We start from the raw sequence: 18,050 nt of genomic DNA, 5'->3' as shown, positions 1-18,050 counted from the left end.
GAGAAGACTTTGGCCTCTGAAAACACAGCTAATGCCTGATCAGCTGCAGAAAGCATGTGTCTTTCTCTGCGCACCTTTTTATAAAGTTGTGTAAAGTCCACACAAATGCAGAATTTGCCATTGAGCTTCACTACTACACCCATTCTCACACACCAGTCAGTCAGTTCTTCTATCTGGTAAATAACCCCACTCTCTTTAATTCTTCTTTGACTTTTCCTGGAAAAGGTATAAGGATGCACTATGACGCTGAGAGAGCCAAGGGAGTTGGTGATGGCACTGATTTTATTTTGTACTCTCTTGACAACATTCCTAGTCCTGAGAAGATGTGTGGATACATGTACTGTATGGTTTGCTTTCTGCCATTAATGCATTCCAGTTTCAGTAATAGGTGTAGTCCTTGTATTGCTGAAAACTCTAGTAGGGGAGTTGTTAGTCCTGGTATGACACATATTACTTGTTAAAGAACTTTCAGTCATTTCACAATTTCCTAGGGAACTCCCCACAAACATCCAAGTATTGTTACTAGCCCCATGTAGAATCTTATTTGATCTTTGCTGATCTTCATCTGGGATTGATTATAAGCTTTTTGGAACTGCAGTGACTGCTGCTCCAGTAACAATTTTAAATTTAAGTTTTTGATTGTTTAGATTCATGCTTACGTACAAAGATATTGCCTGTTCTATTGAGGATATAGTCCTTAGAAATATAGACTCACTGTCATCTGATAACAATCCCTCTTGGACAGTTTCCACTATTCTTGATGACCTGCGTGCTATTGCAAAATATCCCATTTTGTGGCATCTCTTATATTCTGCCTCTTTAGCTGCACATTATTGCCAGCTGTAGCTTGGTGTCTTGCCAGATCTTCCACAACTTTTCCAGCCATCCTTTCTATTAAGGTTTAAACAAATGGAGTCCAGACCTTTGCAGAGAACTCTGTTTACAATTCCCAAATACCGAGTCATCCATGAGCAGGGATCACCTCCCTATACTGCTTTTCACCCACACACACTGTAGTGTGAGGACATACACAAAAAGCCATTCTTTAAGGAGCAGTAACTAAAGAACTTCCTGACCAGGAAGTTCCCATGTTTAGTAAGCTCCCCACTGCAACACATCCTGATCCTATTTGGTTACCCTGGAGGGCCAGGAACTCTTTAACCACTCCACCCATCCATAATTTAGCCCCTGGTGCACAATGTGGGTAACAGGATATCTGCACTTCTCAGGTTCTGGAAGCACAAGATCTCAGTTCTGATTCCCTTAACAAACCACTCAAGATGTGAACTCATAGAAAGTTAGATAACATAAGATTGTTCTGGGAAAAGCATATTAAAGACTATTAAGAGTATATATTGTTATTGTTAGTTATATTGATACTTGTACAAGAAGATCTTTTACACTTGACTTTATTGAAAATGAGTATTAGACCGATACAGCAGAAAAAAAACCATGACCAATGCAATAAGTTACCAATGAGTGCTAGAAAACTTTTAGGTTTATCACATTGTAACAATAGCCAATTTGAAAAATAAAAGTCTTTTATTGTATATAAAAAGTAATTAACATACAGACCAACCTACAGTATACATGATGTATTGTATACACTATAGGCATTTGTTAGAAGTAAATGATTAAACTGTCAGAAATGCAGTGATTTCTGAAGTAGAAATATAAAGTTCAAGCCAAAGAGAATTACCATATGCATAAAAGCTCTTTCAGTTTTGTTAATAATTCCTGCCTGTCTGCTATTCAGCACGTACATTTCTTAGACTCTGTCCTAAATCAGACATCTCTTCTTTCAAACATTTGACATTCTCTAGTATACTAGTCAACTGCACAGTTTAAAAAGTGATTTCTCTGTGTTAAGTTTTATTTCAATCTCTAAAATACGAACTTATTTCAATGGTTTTTAAATTTCAGATTAAAGGGTTTAATTATAAACTTCTCCACAACTCTGAAATGGAGATGTTTTATATTGGTAAAAACACTATAACTAATAATATTATGAAGTATGACTTTTATAGTTCAAGCCAACAAAATTAGATACTGGGCAATTTAAAAGAAGAGTACCTCGCAATGCAAGGAAGATGTTAGAATAGGAATACACATACAGCTCAACAGATTATGTATCAAAATGCATACCTGGACAGAGCACTCACTTTCCTAAGAAATCCCACACAAGCCCCTGTATCTGGAGCATGTGCTGTCACTATCCCTAAACAGAAGACAACTTGCCCTTTGGAAGCTGCACAGGCAAGTAGGGAACAAGTCGGAGGAAGCAAGTTTGCAGAGCTGCAACTCATCTTTTTACCCCAACAAGGAATGGGTGGAGAGTAGGTAAAGCCTTGGCTCTGCTTTCCCTCAGATAACTTGCCAACAGAGCTGAGCCATCACAAGGGGGAAGTATGCAGCACCTTGTAAAAAACTGCAGTAGTTTACTTCTCTCTGGAGCAAGCGGGAATCTCTGAGTCACAATTCCTTCACTGGTGTACCACCAGGTGGCACAGCCATACATAGATTTAGACATTAGGGACAACATTGTCAAAAGAGACTAGAAATTATAAGTGTCTCAAACTTTGGGTCATATTAAAGGAGCCTGATTTGCTAAAAAAGGCTAAGCACCAACAGTCTGAAAATTAGGCTTCTTCATTGTTTCTCTATACCTAGAGCAGATTACTTTCCCTGGTGTGCTCGCCACACATTCCCCACCCCTTAATGCACATAAACATGCAGGAAGGTGAATATCCTTATGTTTCCTTATTCTCCCACACGGCAGTCTAAAACAAGGGATAATCTAGCCCTTACATTCTAAATAGATGAACAGACAATCTATTTCTAAATCAACATTTGTGTTTTATTTTGGAATAGTTAATCTGCTTCTTTGTGGAATACTTTCTTATGTACATTGTATATCTAGGGCACAATCCTCAGAAGTGCTGAGTACTCTAGCTCTGATGCATGATACATGTGCTTGACTTTAATCATGTGAGTAGTCTCAATGAAATTAACTGGATTCCACACAGGGGCCAGGGGCCATTCTAGCAGATCTCAATGCAAGTTAGAGGCTAAAATTTATAACATTTTATAGCCACCATCTGGTCATACTCAGCTATTCAAATAGACTGTACACAGTGTTTCTCAGAAATACGTCACCAATTTTGTCACACTCAGTATACATGTGATTCATTTCTTTGTGTGAAATTGAAGCAAAACATGTAAAATAGCCACTACTCATTAGAATCCTGGCCATTTGCTCTATAATCAATTGTCAGTAAATGACTGAAACTGCTTCATGTTCAGACTAAGGTTCACATAAATCAAATAAAAATATCATGCAGGAAATCACATTCATATGCATGAAGAAAACCATATGATCTATTCTTATATTTATGTCTCTGTATTTGATTATATCCTTTTATTAACTATGCTGGAAGTAAACTATTAAACATATTATTTACAGTGTGGGAATCTAAATCTTTATTTTGCCAAATTTCCCAAAACAAGAAGGTTTAAAAGGAAAATTGGGGCCCAATCCTACGAGGTGCTTGGCACCAGTAACGTCCGCTAACTTCAGCAGATGTCAGTGCTTCTTAGCACATTAAGGCCCACAGTTACTATAATTCCTGCTCTGGGCAAGGAGAATTTTCTATATGTATATCAAAAATGTCACAGTAACTTGCGGGCATTGTGCACATCAGGTAGATGTATTTATTATGCATTTATCTAAAAAATTCACCTATCATCCATCCTACATCTCCTGGGCACATGCAAATTACTCATACAATTATAATATTGTAATAATAGTAAATATATTGTATAGTAAAATAATGTGTTGAACAGAATGTTGTTTTCGTGATTTTATTCTTAAGCATTTTATTCTACGCCATCCACAAGCAATTATTGGTAACCAGATCTTTGTCAAGTGCCTGCAAAAAGTAAATAAATAATTACAGTAACTTTTGAACATCTGAAGTTTCAAACCACGTAAGAAGGATGTTTTACCGCTAATCCACACAAGCCTCCTTCTGTAAAAAACAGATCTTGGCTTTCTCCCTCCAATAACAATTGAAATAACTAGTGGGTCTGTTTTGTAGCAGGATCTTTCTTCTGGGACAGTGCACCACTTTGTCCAGTAGTAGCTGATAGATGGGCAGGATCTAGCAACAGTTACACTGGGACCCACTGAACTTGCTTTTGATTTATGTGGCCCCTTGAGGCTCTCCTCTCACAACACAACCACTGGAATACACTTTTGAAACACCCCAACACACAACATTGCTTCCTTCCTTCCTTCCCATAAGAGTGGCTACTCTGGGATAGGAATGGAGAAACCTCACAGACTCAAGAACTTCACATATATAGTACAACCTGGGGCACAATCTGCAGGAGGAGCTTTACAGTACTGTTCACTTCGAAAGGAACAAGATTAGTGGTTCCGATAGCATCTCTCCCTCCATTAGGGAAAGGCTGAACAACTTCCCCACATTTAAGAAGAAAGGATACTTGCCAACCTTCAAAGGATACCTGCCAACAGAAGAATGTGAGGTACCCCAGAAAAATACCCAAAGCTAGAGTTAAGGAACAGACTAAGAAGATTTACCACATCTTTCCAGAATTTCTCAGAGGTATACTGTACATGCTGTTCCAGGCAAGGACAAATGTCTGGAATGGTTCTTATTTGGGTTCACCTAATACTAATACAGTATCAGTAAAAAAGCATAATTACTCCCATAATGCAATATCTCACCCAGGTTTTGCAGACAGGGATGTTACTATGTAAACTGTGTGGGAGTTTCCCTATATACACACTCTTTGATATGTAGACTACCAAGCCTTTTCTAGCCAAAAGGAGGAGATTCCAAACCTGCTTCAAAGCCAGCACATACACTTGTTTCTTAGGTACAACTCATGAAGTAATGTGAATTGACTTTTTTTTTGTTATTTTAGGTCTTTCCACAATGGAGATCACTTAATAAAAAGGCCATTCAGTATAAAGCAAATAATACAAAAATTACCTTTCTAGCTCAGCAATTTTCTTATCTTTGTCATTCTTCTCATTCTCCACTTCCTTGAGGATTTCTAGAAGTCTGTCAACCTCAGCTTGAGCTTTACCACATTCTTCTCTGTAGTAAGATGCCTCTTTGTCAAGCTGTTTCATTCTGTCTGCAAATTCTGGGTTCAGTCGAGCTTCTTCTTCAGCTTCATGAGCCTTTAGTGTTAAGTTAAAAAACAACAACAATCATTTAGATAGTTTGGTGGCGCTACTTCTGCAGCCTCAGAGTTCAAGTCTGCATGAAAAAAGGATTATGGGTATTTTTGTCAGTTGGAAACGTATTTCCATAGAGGCGCAGCAAAGAGAAATGAAAATCTGTCTGCATTCTTTCTATAATCATCAGAGGTTTGTATTCACAAAACTGCCTCATGAAGAAAAAATATTTTCCCCAGTTTAGAGTTTTTCATACATGAACATAACCATGAACATCTTAACTTTTGTTTCACTATAATGTTTCTTAATACTGTCAAACAAGAAGGCATTTTAAAAAAAATGCCACATTCGGTACCCTACTCTACAGATTAAACCACTGGATAGTTATAAAAATTTCATTGATAGTAACAATTTAAAGGAAGGAATCAGTGCTGTTTTTAAAGGTAAAACTAGAAGAATGCTTTCAGCTGACAGTTTTAACCCAAAGCCTTTTTTAATACTGTTAATACTTAACCTGAAACATCAGAGGAACAAGCCCATTGGTGAACATGGCACAAATAAATATACCTGGCAAACACATGCATGGGTGGGTGGCAATTTCACAGACAAGAAAGAACACAATGAAAACAACAACAACAGTGTGGAGTCCTTTCCTACTCCCACCAGAACTAATGGGAAAGCCCCATTAACTTCAATGGGAGCAGGATTGGGCATAAAAGTGTTTTAAACTGTTGGCTGAAATAATCACAGACAGATGGAAACAACAATGCACTGCAATGCTTAGCCTACCCCTTGTTTCCCATTATTCCTAATTGGCATCTTCAAAGAGCAGGCAGGGAAAAAACAAGTAGTTTAACCACAGTGCACATTAAACATAGAAAATTCAGAGAAAATGTACAAAAAATTTACAAAAATTAATTAGAACAGTAGGTCTTCCTGCTATCTTACTAAACAGAGCAGATGTTGATTTGTTTTATTTTTAATTTCAGGGAATAAACAAGGCAAGCAAGCAATGAAACAACTGCTGGTCAAAATGAAACATGCATGTTTTGAAAAAAAGATCAGTACCACGAACTACTACGGTTAGAAGGTTGACATTCTTTGCAATGATTTAGTAGAAATTTTTAACATATATATATTTTTTTAAGTTTTGTGTTTAAAGGAGGAAAACAATAAATTAAATTACTGAAGACCAAAAATATTTTGTTTCTGCATGTAACATAATTTAAGCATGAGGATAATAAGGAAATAATGATGCTTTCAAATTCTATTTTTCTACTTGGGGATTTCTATTCACACAGGAGATCTAATTGTGAAAAGAACAAGGAAGTGACATAAGAAGCTCACTATATTTGTTTTTCTTGTTACTCCAACCCGCCCCTCTAGACAATATTACATTCTTAGGGTACAAGCTTCACACAGATGCCGGGATCTCCCTACACTGAGCTCATTGCAGGGTCTGGTACTCAGAGTATTTCAACTATATTGTTCTTGTGGTACATTTACCAATAAAATATTTTTTATCCTTTAGAAATCCACAAAGTTGATAAATATCACACCGTGGCGCAGATTAGCTACAGTCAGTGATGAGCTGCCAAAATCTTAACAACCGGTTCCCTCCTCACCCCACGAGGGAGTCGTTGCCCGCCCCCCGGAACTCCTGCCCCATCCAACCCTCCACGTTCCTTGATTCCCCACAACCCCCCCGGGATCCCCATCCCATCCCCCCTGACTGCCCCCAGAACCGGGCAGGAGGGTCTCTTGGGCCACCATATTGGGTGCCCACCCCGCCCTTAAGAGCCAGAGGGACCTGCCAAGGTGCTGACTCCATGAGTGCTCCAGGGCTGGAGCACCCACAGGGAAAATTTGGTTGGTGCAGAGCACCCACCGGCAGCTCCCCACCCCACGCCCAGCCCTAGCTCACCTCCGCTCCGCCTCCACCCCTGAATGCACCGCCCCGCTCTGCTTCTCCACCCCCTGGCTTCCCGCAAATCAGCTGTTCACGCAGGAAGCCTGGGAGGGCTGAGAAGCAGGTGGCGGCTACGCGCTCAGGCCCAGGGTGGTGGAGGTGAGCTGGGGTGGGGAGCAGTTCCCCTGCGTGCCCCCCGGGTTACCTGCTATGGCACGGGTGGCCCTCCTCGCGTCCCCCCACCCCAGCTCACCTCCACCTCCCTGGGCCTGAGCGTGAAGCCGCCACTTGCTTCTCAGCCCGCCCCGACTTCCTGCCCGAACAGCTGATTTGCGGGAAGCCGGGGGGGGGGGGAGGGGAGGCCGAGAAGCAGAGTGGGGCGGCGCGTTCAGGGGAGGAGGCAGAGCAGAGGGGAGCTGGGGCCTGGCGCGGGGAGGGGAGCTGCCGGTGGGTGCTCTGCACCAACCAAATTTTCCCCGTGGGTGCTCTAGCCCCGGAGCACCCACGGAGTCGGTGCCTAAGGCGCTACTTTTGATGTGATCAGTAGAGGGAGTGGCTGCTCCCCCTGCAGCTATGCTATCCCACCTCTAGAAGCCAGAGGGACCTGCCGGATGCTTCCTGGGAGCTGCCCTAGGTGGGCACCACCGGGACTCCCCACCTCGGCTTTGCACCCACCAAATTTTCCCCTTGGGTGCTCCAGCCCTAGAGCACTCATGGAGTCGGCACCTAAGGTGCCACTTTTGGCCAGTTGTTGAATTTACAAGCCCATTTAGAACTGTTGTCCCTCGCGGAACAACCGGTTCTAAAAGGGCTTCAAATTTAACAACCGGCTCCAGCTCACCACTGGCAACAGTCAAACAATTTTTTTTGCCAGCATCATATTTTTTTAAGTAAGTGCAATAAGGGCTCAAAACCCAGTTGTGCAAAAGATTGAGGACCTTCTTTAAGGTGCTAAGCACTCTCAGTTCCCACTGACTTCAACAGGAAATGAGAGTGTACAGCACTTTGCACAGTTGGGCCATACACATTCCTCTCCCATGGAGAACAGAGCAGGAGCTGGCAAGTATTCCTATAATTCTGTAGAGGCCAAAAATCCACAGGAAAAGTCAGGTTCCCTCTTCTAAAATCCCAGGTAATCTATGAGGAAAGCCAGCTCTCCACATCACTCCTCAGATTTCCTTCTCCCGCCTGGGATCATGGTTTACTTTAAGAGTCTTGAAGCAGACTCTCCCACTGTGTCCCTACTTCCCATTTGCCTCTTATATTCTATCCCATCACCATTAGGCTCTCCCTTACCATCCTCCTTCTGTGTCTCTCCTTTTAGCCCTGCTCCCATCGTTCTATCCCTGCCACTCAACCTGCTTCCATTCTATCCCCTCTCCTTCTGCCCTCTCAGTCTTTTCTTCACTCACCTCCCTTGTCATCAGCATATTGGGACAGATGGCTTCAACCACCTTCTTCTCCTTCCAGGTCCTCCATGCTGGCTTAGACCCAGAAGAGGAAGAAGCTAGAGTAAGGACTTACAGCAGCTTGGCCAGCTGTATTTCCTCTGCCACATTGTTCCCTGGTGGCCAAAAGAAGTAAATGGCGGGAAATCCCTATAATCCTGCTGGATGCACAGCATCCCAGCACAGCTGTGGGGAAGCAGGACAAGGCTGTGAAATGTGAGAGTGTCACGTCATATCCCTGACGCACAACAGCCCAAAAATTACCAAGTAAAGTTACTGTCTTTTACCATGTCATATGCTTCCCTTTGTTCAGTTGCATAGTAAGGTAGTTAAGCACAAACGAATTGTTCACAGTAGGGCTCCTCCTAATACACCTCATTCAGCTGAACTAGTGAATCACTGATGGGACGATTTTTGTAACATTCCCTAGTGCAGGCATGGTCAGAGAGATAAAGTGACTTGCCTAGTGTCACAGAGTGGGTATGTCTACACAACAACTGGGAGGACGCTTCCTGGCTCAGATCAACAGACACACACTAGCTCTGCTTGAGCTAGTGTTGTTAAGAAATAGCAGTGTGGCTGTTGCAGCCTGGGCCATGGCTGAGGCTAGTCAGCTGAATATATACCAGGAGGTCAGGAAGGATTGTACCACAGGCAGCTACCCGAGCCACTGCTGCCACACTGTTATTTTTAGCACGCTAACTCAAACAGAGCTAGCGCATATCTGTCTATCCATGCACCCACTGCAGTGTAGACACACTCAACAATTCAATGGGAGAGCTGGGAAGAGAACCCAAATTCCCTGAAGCCCAGTCACACACTATACCCACTTCACCACACTGCTTTACAGAAATAGTCTCTTTAATCATTATGGATGCTTTAATTAATGTTAATTTGCATGCCAACTTTAAATTAAAATCATACACGTTTGATGCTGCTTTATATTATTGTAACTGTGAAGAGTGTTATATACATGTACTGGATGTTGAAGGCAAAACAGTCATGTTTTCAATTTTTTCGTGTTAAAATTAGTTGTGTAAAATGAAATCACTTGGAAGACTTTTCATGTTAACAATAATAATTCCCGGCGGCTCCAGGAAGGGGAAGTAAATGGCACCAGGAGACTCTCTATTCCCCTTTGCACTCCTGTTCAGTAGCCAGGAACAATAAAAGCCCAATTATTCCCCCAACAAAAGAACTATGCCTAGCCTGCCCAGTATTCAAGACACTTCAAAAGGGGAATGGTGAAAGCAGACCCAGGATTCCACACAGCAGAGGCACCAGAGCTAGCTGGGCATGCATGCAGAAATACGCTTCACTCACAAAAAGGTATAGTTGAAGGTATATTCCCCTACATACTGGCAAATTCCATGAGGAATTCCGCCTTCCAGAGGCACAATTCCTCCTGGATACGTTCCCCCTAGAGCAATGCATCTCCACACCACTCCAAGCACGAAACAGTGCCTATAAAACTCGAGTAAGCCCAGAACTGATAAATTACCTACCCCACCCTACCAAGGCTCTGGAGATGCCTCACAGAGATGCATAACAACTGAAATAATACAAAAGCACAATGCAAATACCAGGATAAAAACATTCTAATCTAAAAACATTAGGAAATTAAATATTGGGCCCAGTATTTGAAACCATTATTAGGTTGTCCCTAGTTGAATGGGATTACCCATTCAATAGATTGGGACTAATTGGGAGAATAAGGGTTGTTTTGCAGAAGGAATGCAGGATCAAACCCATGCACACTACTAAATGGAAGGAAAAAAGGAAAGGTTCTAAATATATGGAGGGCTGTTGGAGCAATATCATAAAACATCTTTGAAACAGAAAAGTTTTCTGGTGTTATTCAAAATTTGCAAAGGACAGACTGATTGGCTGTAAATAGAGAGTGAGGCTATGTCTATGCTACAGCCTGTCGGCAAAATTTATGTCGCTCAGGAGTGTGAATATTCCGCCCCACTGAGGGACTAAATTACACCGACATAAGCACTCATGTGCACAGCGTTATGTCAATGGGAGACCTCCCACCAACATAATTTATGGCACTTGCGGAGGTGGGGTGTTTTTATTCCAATGAGAGAACTCTCTCCTGTCACCAGAGAGCATCTTCACCAGACGTGCTACAGCTGCACAGCTGTACCAGCACAGCTGCGCTGCTGCAGAGTAGTATGTATAGACATGGACTAAGTTCACAACTAAGTTATTCAGTTCTCTCGCATTGGGGACAAATAGAGAGACAAGGTGGGTGAGGTAGTATCTTTTATTGAACCAACTTCTGTTGGTGAGAGACACAAGCTTTCAAGCCATGCAGATCTCTTCCTCAGGTCTGGGAAAGACACTCTCGGTTTCACAGGTAAATGTGCTAACTTAGGGTTGCCAAACTGTGGCTCGTGAGCCACATGTGGCTCTTTTACCATTAAAGTATGGCTCATGGTGGCCCCCCCCACCCCCATTCTTCACCTACCCGACTGGGTGGGAGGATGCTCAGGACCTTTGCCTTGCAGCAGGGTGGTGTGGTAGGGGCTTCTGCCCAACGGGGAGGGGGGTCTTGGGGCTTCAGCCCTGCGGGGAGCACCTGCCAGGGCTCAGGGCTTCAGCAGGAGCAGCGCTGAAGCCCCAACCTCTGGCTCTCGAACTTCTGAAGATTGTCGTATGTGGCTCAGAGGGCCAGTAAGTTTGGCCACCTCTGTGCTAACTACTTGCTAAACACTGCGTTCCATCTGAACAGTTCTTTACAAGACAAAATTTTCTTATCAATATTCACCAGTTACATATTAAATATAAATGCCTTTAGCGTGTTCGTTAATTTTAGGGGCTTGATACTATTTTTAATTTGAATAGTACTGTAACCATCTAACAACAGTTTCTCAGTAATAAAAGTTAAATATAAATACACACTTCTTATTCCAATTATTAATTGGGATGTTGCATTTTAAAGAAAATATACTACTTGCATACAATTATTGAATTGATACTATGCTGTATTTCGTTTTGGAAAATACATTATTATTTTTTGCAATCCCCAATACATGCAAATAAAGAGACTGTCACCCTAATGTTTGAACTTCTCTGATTCTAAAAAGCATTTCATATTTTCAACCCTGGTTTTTATTTTGCATTCCACAAGTAGAGGCAAAATATTTTTTCTATATAATTACCAAATTGTCTACAGAAATATTAAAGTGTGATAAAGAGATATAAAATTAATGAATTTATTATATATTATGCACACATCCTGCATTTGTTTTTCTGTATCAGATGTATGCATTGGAATAGTATACCTTAATTTAAACTAGCCAAAAATATCAAATTAGAGCTTCACCAAAAATAATAATTAAATGAAACAGCAGAAATGTACATGCAAAAAATACTTTCTAAGATCCTTCAAATTTTATCTGGTTCAATAAAATAAATTAAATAATCTGTTCTCCTCTTAAATTTTAAAATGTCTTAAATTTAAGTTATTTTTAAGCTAATTCCTGGGACTGAGCTAAGCAATTTAGAACTAATGTTTGCTTTGGTTTTTGATCTTTCATTGTTTCTGCTCAGTATTTGCAGAATCAGGTCCTCAATATTCAGAAGCAGCTTGAAGGACTAGAAAAGATCAAATAAATTGTAATACCATATTACAGAAAAATAACAACCATGCAACTGTTTTCTAACCATTATTTACTAGCACAGGGCATGATTGTATAATTTAAACCGTGTTCACATCTACACACAAAAGGCCCAAATTCTGTTCACATTATTCAGACAAGTAGTCCCTCTAAATTCATTTTGAATATTCTCATGAACAAGGTGACCAGGATTTGGGCCCCTTTTATATTTTTCCACTTTGCTACCCAAAAAGCCTAGAAGTGTGAAACAGAGTAATCTGTTTGTTCTGTGCATTTTTAAAATGTAGCTTCAGTGATAAGAGTTTCAGAGTAGCAGCCGTGTTAGTCTGTATCCGCAAAAAGAAAAGGCGTACTTGGGGCACCTTAGAGACTAACAAATTTATTTGAGCATAAGCTTTCGTGATAAGAGTGAGTGCCCCAGAGTTGAGCTTATGCTCAAATAAATTTGTTAGTCTCTAATGTGCCCCAAGTACGCCTTTTCTTTTTGCGGATACAGACTAACACGGCTGCTACTCTGAAACCAGAGTTGATAGTACTCTGTGGACTAACAAAGGTTTATCATTCTACTGAAAAAGGAACAGGCAGTATGCGGGAACAAAGGCTTACTTAAAAAATGATTGTTAAATGCCAGAAAGGTTTAAAAGGAAGATTGGAGTTCAACAGGACTGTATTTTGCCATCCACCTTATATAATGTCATTTATCTCATATTTGGAAACACACATTTGGCTAGCTTTCTGTTAATGGCAATCATGTAGTCTAAAGAACAAGTCTTTAGATCAGTCTGAAAAAATATTATTCTCACATTGTCAAAAATAAACACAGAGGAAAAAATAACTAAAGAAAATGTGCATTGAGGATCAGATGTAACTACCTGCTACATTAATTTAATATAAAAGATTTTCCATCCAGTGGTTTTGAACCGCTGAGAGATGGTTCTTGTAAAAAAGAAGTATGCAAAAAGTAAAAATTGGTAAGATTTGGGATACTATATGCAAAAAGGTTAATGGTCAACAAATAGCAATCACTACAGCAATGTGATTAAAACTGAAATAATGAAGGGAGTGATCTACATAGAGCAAGAGAAAAGGTAACCGAGGAGTCAGCAATAAACAAAAGGTGTGCACAATAAGAGTGCGGAGGATGTGCATGAAAGTATGTCGTCTACCTATGAAACCATCATGTATATGACCCAAACTAATATAAGGAAACAATGCCATTGTACAAGAGTACAAACCATTTGATCACCACAGTATGTTGGATGAGAAAGTGGGTATATTATTAGGTTTTATGTTCTCTATGAACAAATTATGAGTGAGTTTCAAATGTAATTACATGATTTTCAAGAAGTAAATATGGTAGATTCTATGGGATCTATTCCCCCATTTATACACATGAAATTTCCATTACATCAGTAGAAATACTCAGCATCAGCAACAGAACAACAGACCCTAAGGATGAAATCCTGGCCCACTGAAGTTAATGGAAAAAAACCCATTGACTTCAGTGGGACCAGTGTCACCCTAAGTGTATAATACCATATTTTTATAAAACCCTATAAAATCAAGTTCTATCACACCTTCTGATTGGAATTACATGGTAATTATATTTAGAATTACTATGTAACCCGCAGGTCATAAATTGCTATGTTATCACAATCCAGTTACATCTTTATTTCTGCCCTGTGATGCTCACAGCATATTTTTAGTGTTAGTTTGTACCAGCCAGAAAATCTTCTACAGATAAGAATGTGTTTGTTCTTCCTCAAATTGAAAAATGAATACAATAGAGACAAAATAAAATTGCTTAAGAAACTATATTAAAGAAGGCATCAGAGAATAATCCCAAACAAACAAAAGTATTATTACATTTTCTTGTTTAAATTATAGAACAACATTGCAATTTGTTTTCATCATTCTATATTTTCAGCCTTTTCTTGGCAAAAATATGTTTTTTAAATGTATAAATACTGAACATGCACATTCTTTTACTGAAAAACTGATCTTTTGCCTTCTGAACTAATGTGATCATACTGCAACTTTACAAAAATATGCTGAACAGACATTTACTAGGTATTATTACTGATATTATCAATTGAGATATTATAAATAAATCACTGCATATTATTTTAAATTTGAAGAATCCAGTAAAGTATTCGATGAGCATAGCAGTAAAATAAAATAAAACAAAAAACTATCTTCTGCATGCTTTTAAAAAAATATATAATAGAGAAGTTGAGGACCTGAAGGCAATGACATTTGAACTTCGGAGGATGTTATATTAATCCAATTACCAGTTAATACATATCATATTCAAAAGAAATGGCCTTGAAGTCCACAAAGCTCATTTATTTTGACATAACTAAAACAGGTGATCATCAAAAAAGTTTTTGCAAAGCTCCATAGCGGAAGAACACAACACAGTGTCAGGTCAATGGATCCTCATGCTTTCATATGTTACAGCGGGCACTTTCAGGAAGGACTTACTGGATTGTACATCTGATTGAACAACTGTTCAGCTTGCTACATTGCAAAGTTGGGAAGGAGTGAAGCATAGACAGGAAAAGAAGGAAAGATCCAGGAAAACAGCGTTAGCTCAACAAATCCAGTGCATTTGCACAGAAGAACTTGTCATAAAAAAGTAGAAATTTAAGTTTCTAAACATTCCTCGGTGAAAGCGAGAGGCACTGGGGAAACATAAATGTTGACTTTGGCTTCTAAAAAAGAATAGCTGGAGTAAAAAATTTAAGGTTTGTGTTACTTTCCCTTTCTCAAGTTAAATAACCCATGAAATAAAGAAAGGTGTCCACTTTTGATGATACATTAAGTGCTAGTCTCAAGCAATGAATCACTAGAAGCGCTTTTAGCCAAGGCTGCAATTTATCACAAAAGTTTCAAAGACAGTAATAATAAAAGATTAATTAGACTTTATCACTAAATTTATGGTTTTTATTTTGTATTAACACAAGCCTGAATTTTTGATTCAATATGACTTTTGAACAGTACAGCTTGGCAAACAGTAGTTTAGCAACAGCAAGTATGTCAGTAAGCATGGAAATTTAAAATCCATGATAAACACAAAAGGAGGAAATTCTAAAGTGGATAATAAGATTCAGGAAAGCAACATAAAAAATAATTAACTACCTATGAGGTAATTCCTGCTGTTCCATCATAATTAGCAAAGGAAAATAAGTAAAAAAAAAAAAATGCCTGTAGAGTTTTGGCACAAAAGTGTTGGGAGCTCTCCCCTCATTTTGTTCCCATCAATTCCAAATCATAATCCTTGTAACAAAAGGCTTAATAAGCATGCTCATGGTTTTAAACAATTTTGGTGTACAGTAAAATACAATATGAACACAGGAGCAATTATTCTTTTTGAATGCTCTCCTATTTATTAGTTTTTAAACACATATGCTATTTCAATTAATAATGGGGCTGCAGTTCAGTTTCTTGTAATCAAATATTTCAAGAGTCTGCCTCAGGATTTTTGTTTTATTTCTGAATATATTCTTTCTGAGTCTGCATATTTTCTCCCCCAGAAATGCAAGTATTGTATAGTGTCAAGTATATAATACTGAGAAATAGTTATAGTCAAACCCTGGGAAAAAGATCTTGGAGAAACAAAATTTTATATATAGATATAGGAGGAATATAAATATTTGAAAGATAGATAGATATCATCAAAAAAAAGGAGGAATTTAAAAAATAATTGAAAAAGGAGAGGAACAAAATTCCAAGGCAAAACTGTTCCTCGTCACAAGTTTGATTAGGCGTTGTATCCCATAAACACTTCTTCTGGGCATGCTTAGGGCTATGACTTCTCAGAACTATTCACTGTTGCAAATATGTGTTGGATTAAATCAATGTTTAGGAATAAAAATTGATACAACTAAAGAATCATAGCTAATGCTGAGCAAGTTTACTAACAGTACTGCCACTCTGATTTATTTATTTTTTAAGAATGATAAAAGATATGCAAGTTGTTAATATTTTTTTAAAACAAATGGATACATATTTGGAGTTACTTTTCAAATTATGTCCAATGAAGTGCCACATCTCTCACCTCTGCAGTGTTGAGTGTTCATTGATACAGTGAGCATCCATATGGGACATGCAGATTTGTACACTGTGTATAAGAATGAAGAAATGTATACGCTCCCTCCCATCTCCATTCAACAAAATTCTAAAATCCTCCCAAAACTGACTTCTGTTTCAGTTAGTTTGTTAAGGGATAAAATCAGCGACTGAAGGTAGGTTTCAATTTCTGGAGAGCGAGTTACTTTTATCACAGGATATTTTTAGGTTTAGCTGAAATTAAAGCTTTTACTAAAGTAAATGTAAAATTAAAAATTACTGTTTGCAGTCCATTGTCATTAACAGCCAGTGTTTCTATTCTCCTAAACACATCCAACAATGTTGAATCTGCATGTTATTGTGGAAATACCAAGTCTCCTACAAATCTTGGGCCAGTTCCCATTGGGAATTCATGTTGTATTTATGGTATAATCAAACAATTATGTTTTCAACTTTCATTTGGTAACCCTTTGTATTTTATTCATAAGGAACATACGTCCTTTTTATTTGAAAGGAGGCCCAGACACTTACAGACTTTTATAACTGCTTATTTTTCCACTACTAAATGATGTGTTGATATATACATTCATAGATGTTGACTTAGAATTTCAACTATTTCAAGCAGATTTCAATTTTTTTTAAGATGACGGGTGCTTTAGCATTCTAAAGAACTATTTATTACAAAAAACCTCTCAAAAATAAGGCCACTGAAAAAATATTTTGAACATGTGAATTCATTTGAACTAATACCGCTAAAAGCAACATTAAATATGAAAGTTAACCATAGAGGTAATAATATTTAAATTATAATTATCTTACCATGCTCATCACCTGATCTGAACTATAATGCAAATAAAGATTCTTCACACCTTAAGTAAATAATATTTATATTTCTTTTAATAAAATAAAAATGATCTCTGGCTACATGCTTTATGTAGGTATTTTAAGTCTGGTGCAAATGGCATTGATAACCTATCAAATATTTACAAGAATTTAAAATTTTGTTAAAAGCTCTCTGCATGCAAGTTTATTTGAAAAGATGCCCTCCTCTCATCCAAATACGAACGGCCATAATGGGTCAGACCAACTGTCCATTTAGCTCAGTATCCTGTCCTCCGATAATGGCCAAAGCCAGGTGTTTCAGAGGAATGAACAGAAGAGGTAATCGTCAAGTGATCCATCCCATTACCCATTCACAGCTTCTGGCAGACAGAGCCTAGGGACACCATCCCTGCCCATCCTAGCTAATAGCCATTGATGGACCTATCCTCCAGGAATTTATCAAGTTCTTTTTTGAACCCTGTTATAGTCTTGCCCTTCACAACATCCTCTGGCAAAGAGTTCCACAAGTAGACTGTGTATTGTGTGAAGAAATACTTCCTTTTGTTTGTTTTAAACCTACTGCCTATTAATTTCATTTGGTGACCCCTATACGGTCATCCCAACAACTGTATATATAGTGTGTTTTATACATGTAAAATTCATATCAGATCATAATATTTTGAGTGTGCTCTTCTAAAGTATACATTACAGCACATATACCTACTCTAGAAGTACATAATAAAATCAGAATTATAGGTAAAAATATAAGAATCAAATTCTGAAAGCCTTGCTCATGCTTGAGTAATACCTTACTCCACAGGTAGTCCAACTGAAATCAATGAGGCTAACTATTCCACATGAGGAAGGGTATGATAATCTGGATCTAAAAATGTCAATATTCAAGCTAAAATAATCAACCTCTTCTAGATCACATAAGCATATAAATCCATGTCCAAAGTATT

The 18,050-nt window shown here is 38.7% G+C and overlaps 1 protein-coding gene across 21 annotated transcripts in view; it reads right to left on the bottom strand.

Annotated features, from left to right (window-relative positions):
* Positions 1 to 18,050, bottom strand: part of ERC2 (ELKS/RAB6-interacting/CAST family member 2) — an 829,921-nt gene that overhangs the window by 426,884 nt on the left and 384,987 nt on the right. For 9 of the 21 annotated variants that reach the window (XM_074957759.1, XM_074957756.1, XM_074957751.1 and 6 more), the window contains 3 exons: positions 14,680 to 14,715; positions 5,999 to 6,028; positions 5,019 to 5,212 (listed from right to left, as the gene is read on the bottom strand). In XM_074957759.1, the coding sequence (XP_074813860.1) occupies positions 5,019 to 5,212; positions 5,999 to 6,028; positions 14,680 to 14,715 (260 nt within the window). The remainder of the gene's footprint in view (positions 1 to 5,018; positions 5,213 to 5,998; positions 6,029 to 14,679; positions 14,716 to 18,050) is intronic. The other 12 variants (XM_074957758.1, XM_074957764.1, XM_074957765.1 and 9 more) reach the window with 3 other exon arrangements.

Source organism: Natator depressus, chromosome 7 (genome assembly GCF_965152275.1).
Source record: "Natator depressus isolate rNatDep1 chromosome 7, rNatDep2.hap1, whole genome shotgun sequence".
In the NCBI taxonomy this organism is placed as follows: Eukaryota; Metazoa; Chordata; order Testudines; family Cheloniidae; genus Natator; species Natator depressus.
Note: the sequence above shows the minus strand (reverse complement) of the source record. Positions and strands in the feature narration are given on the sequence as shown.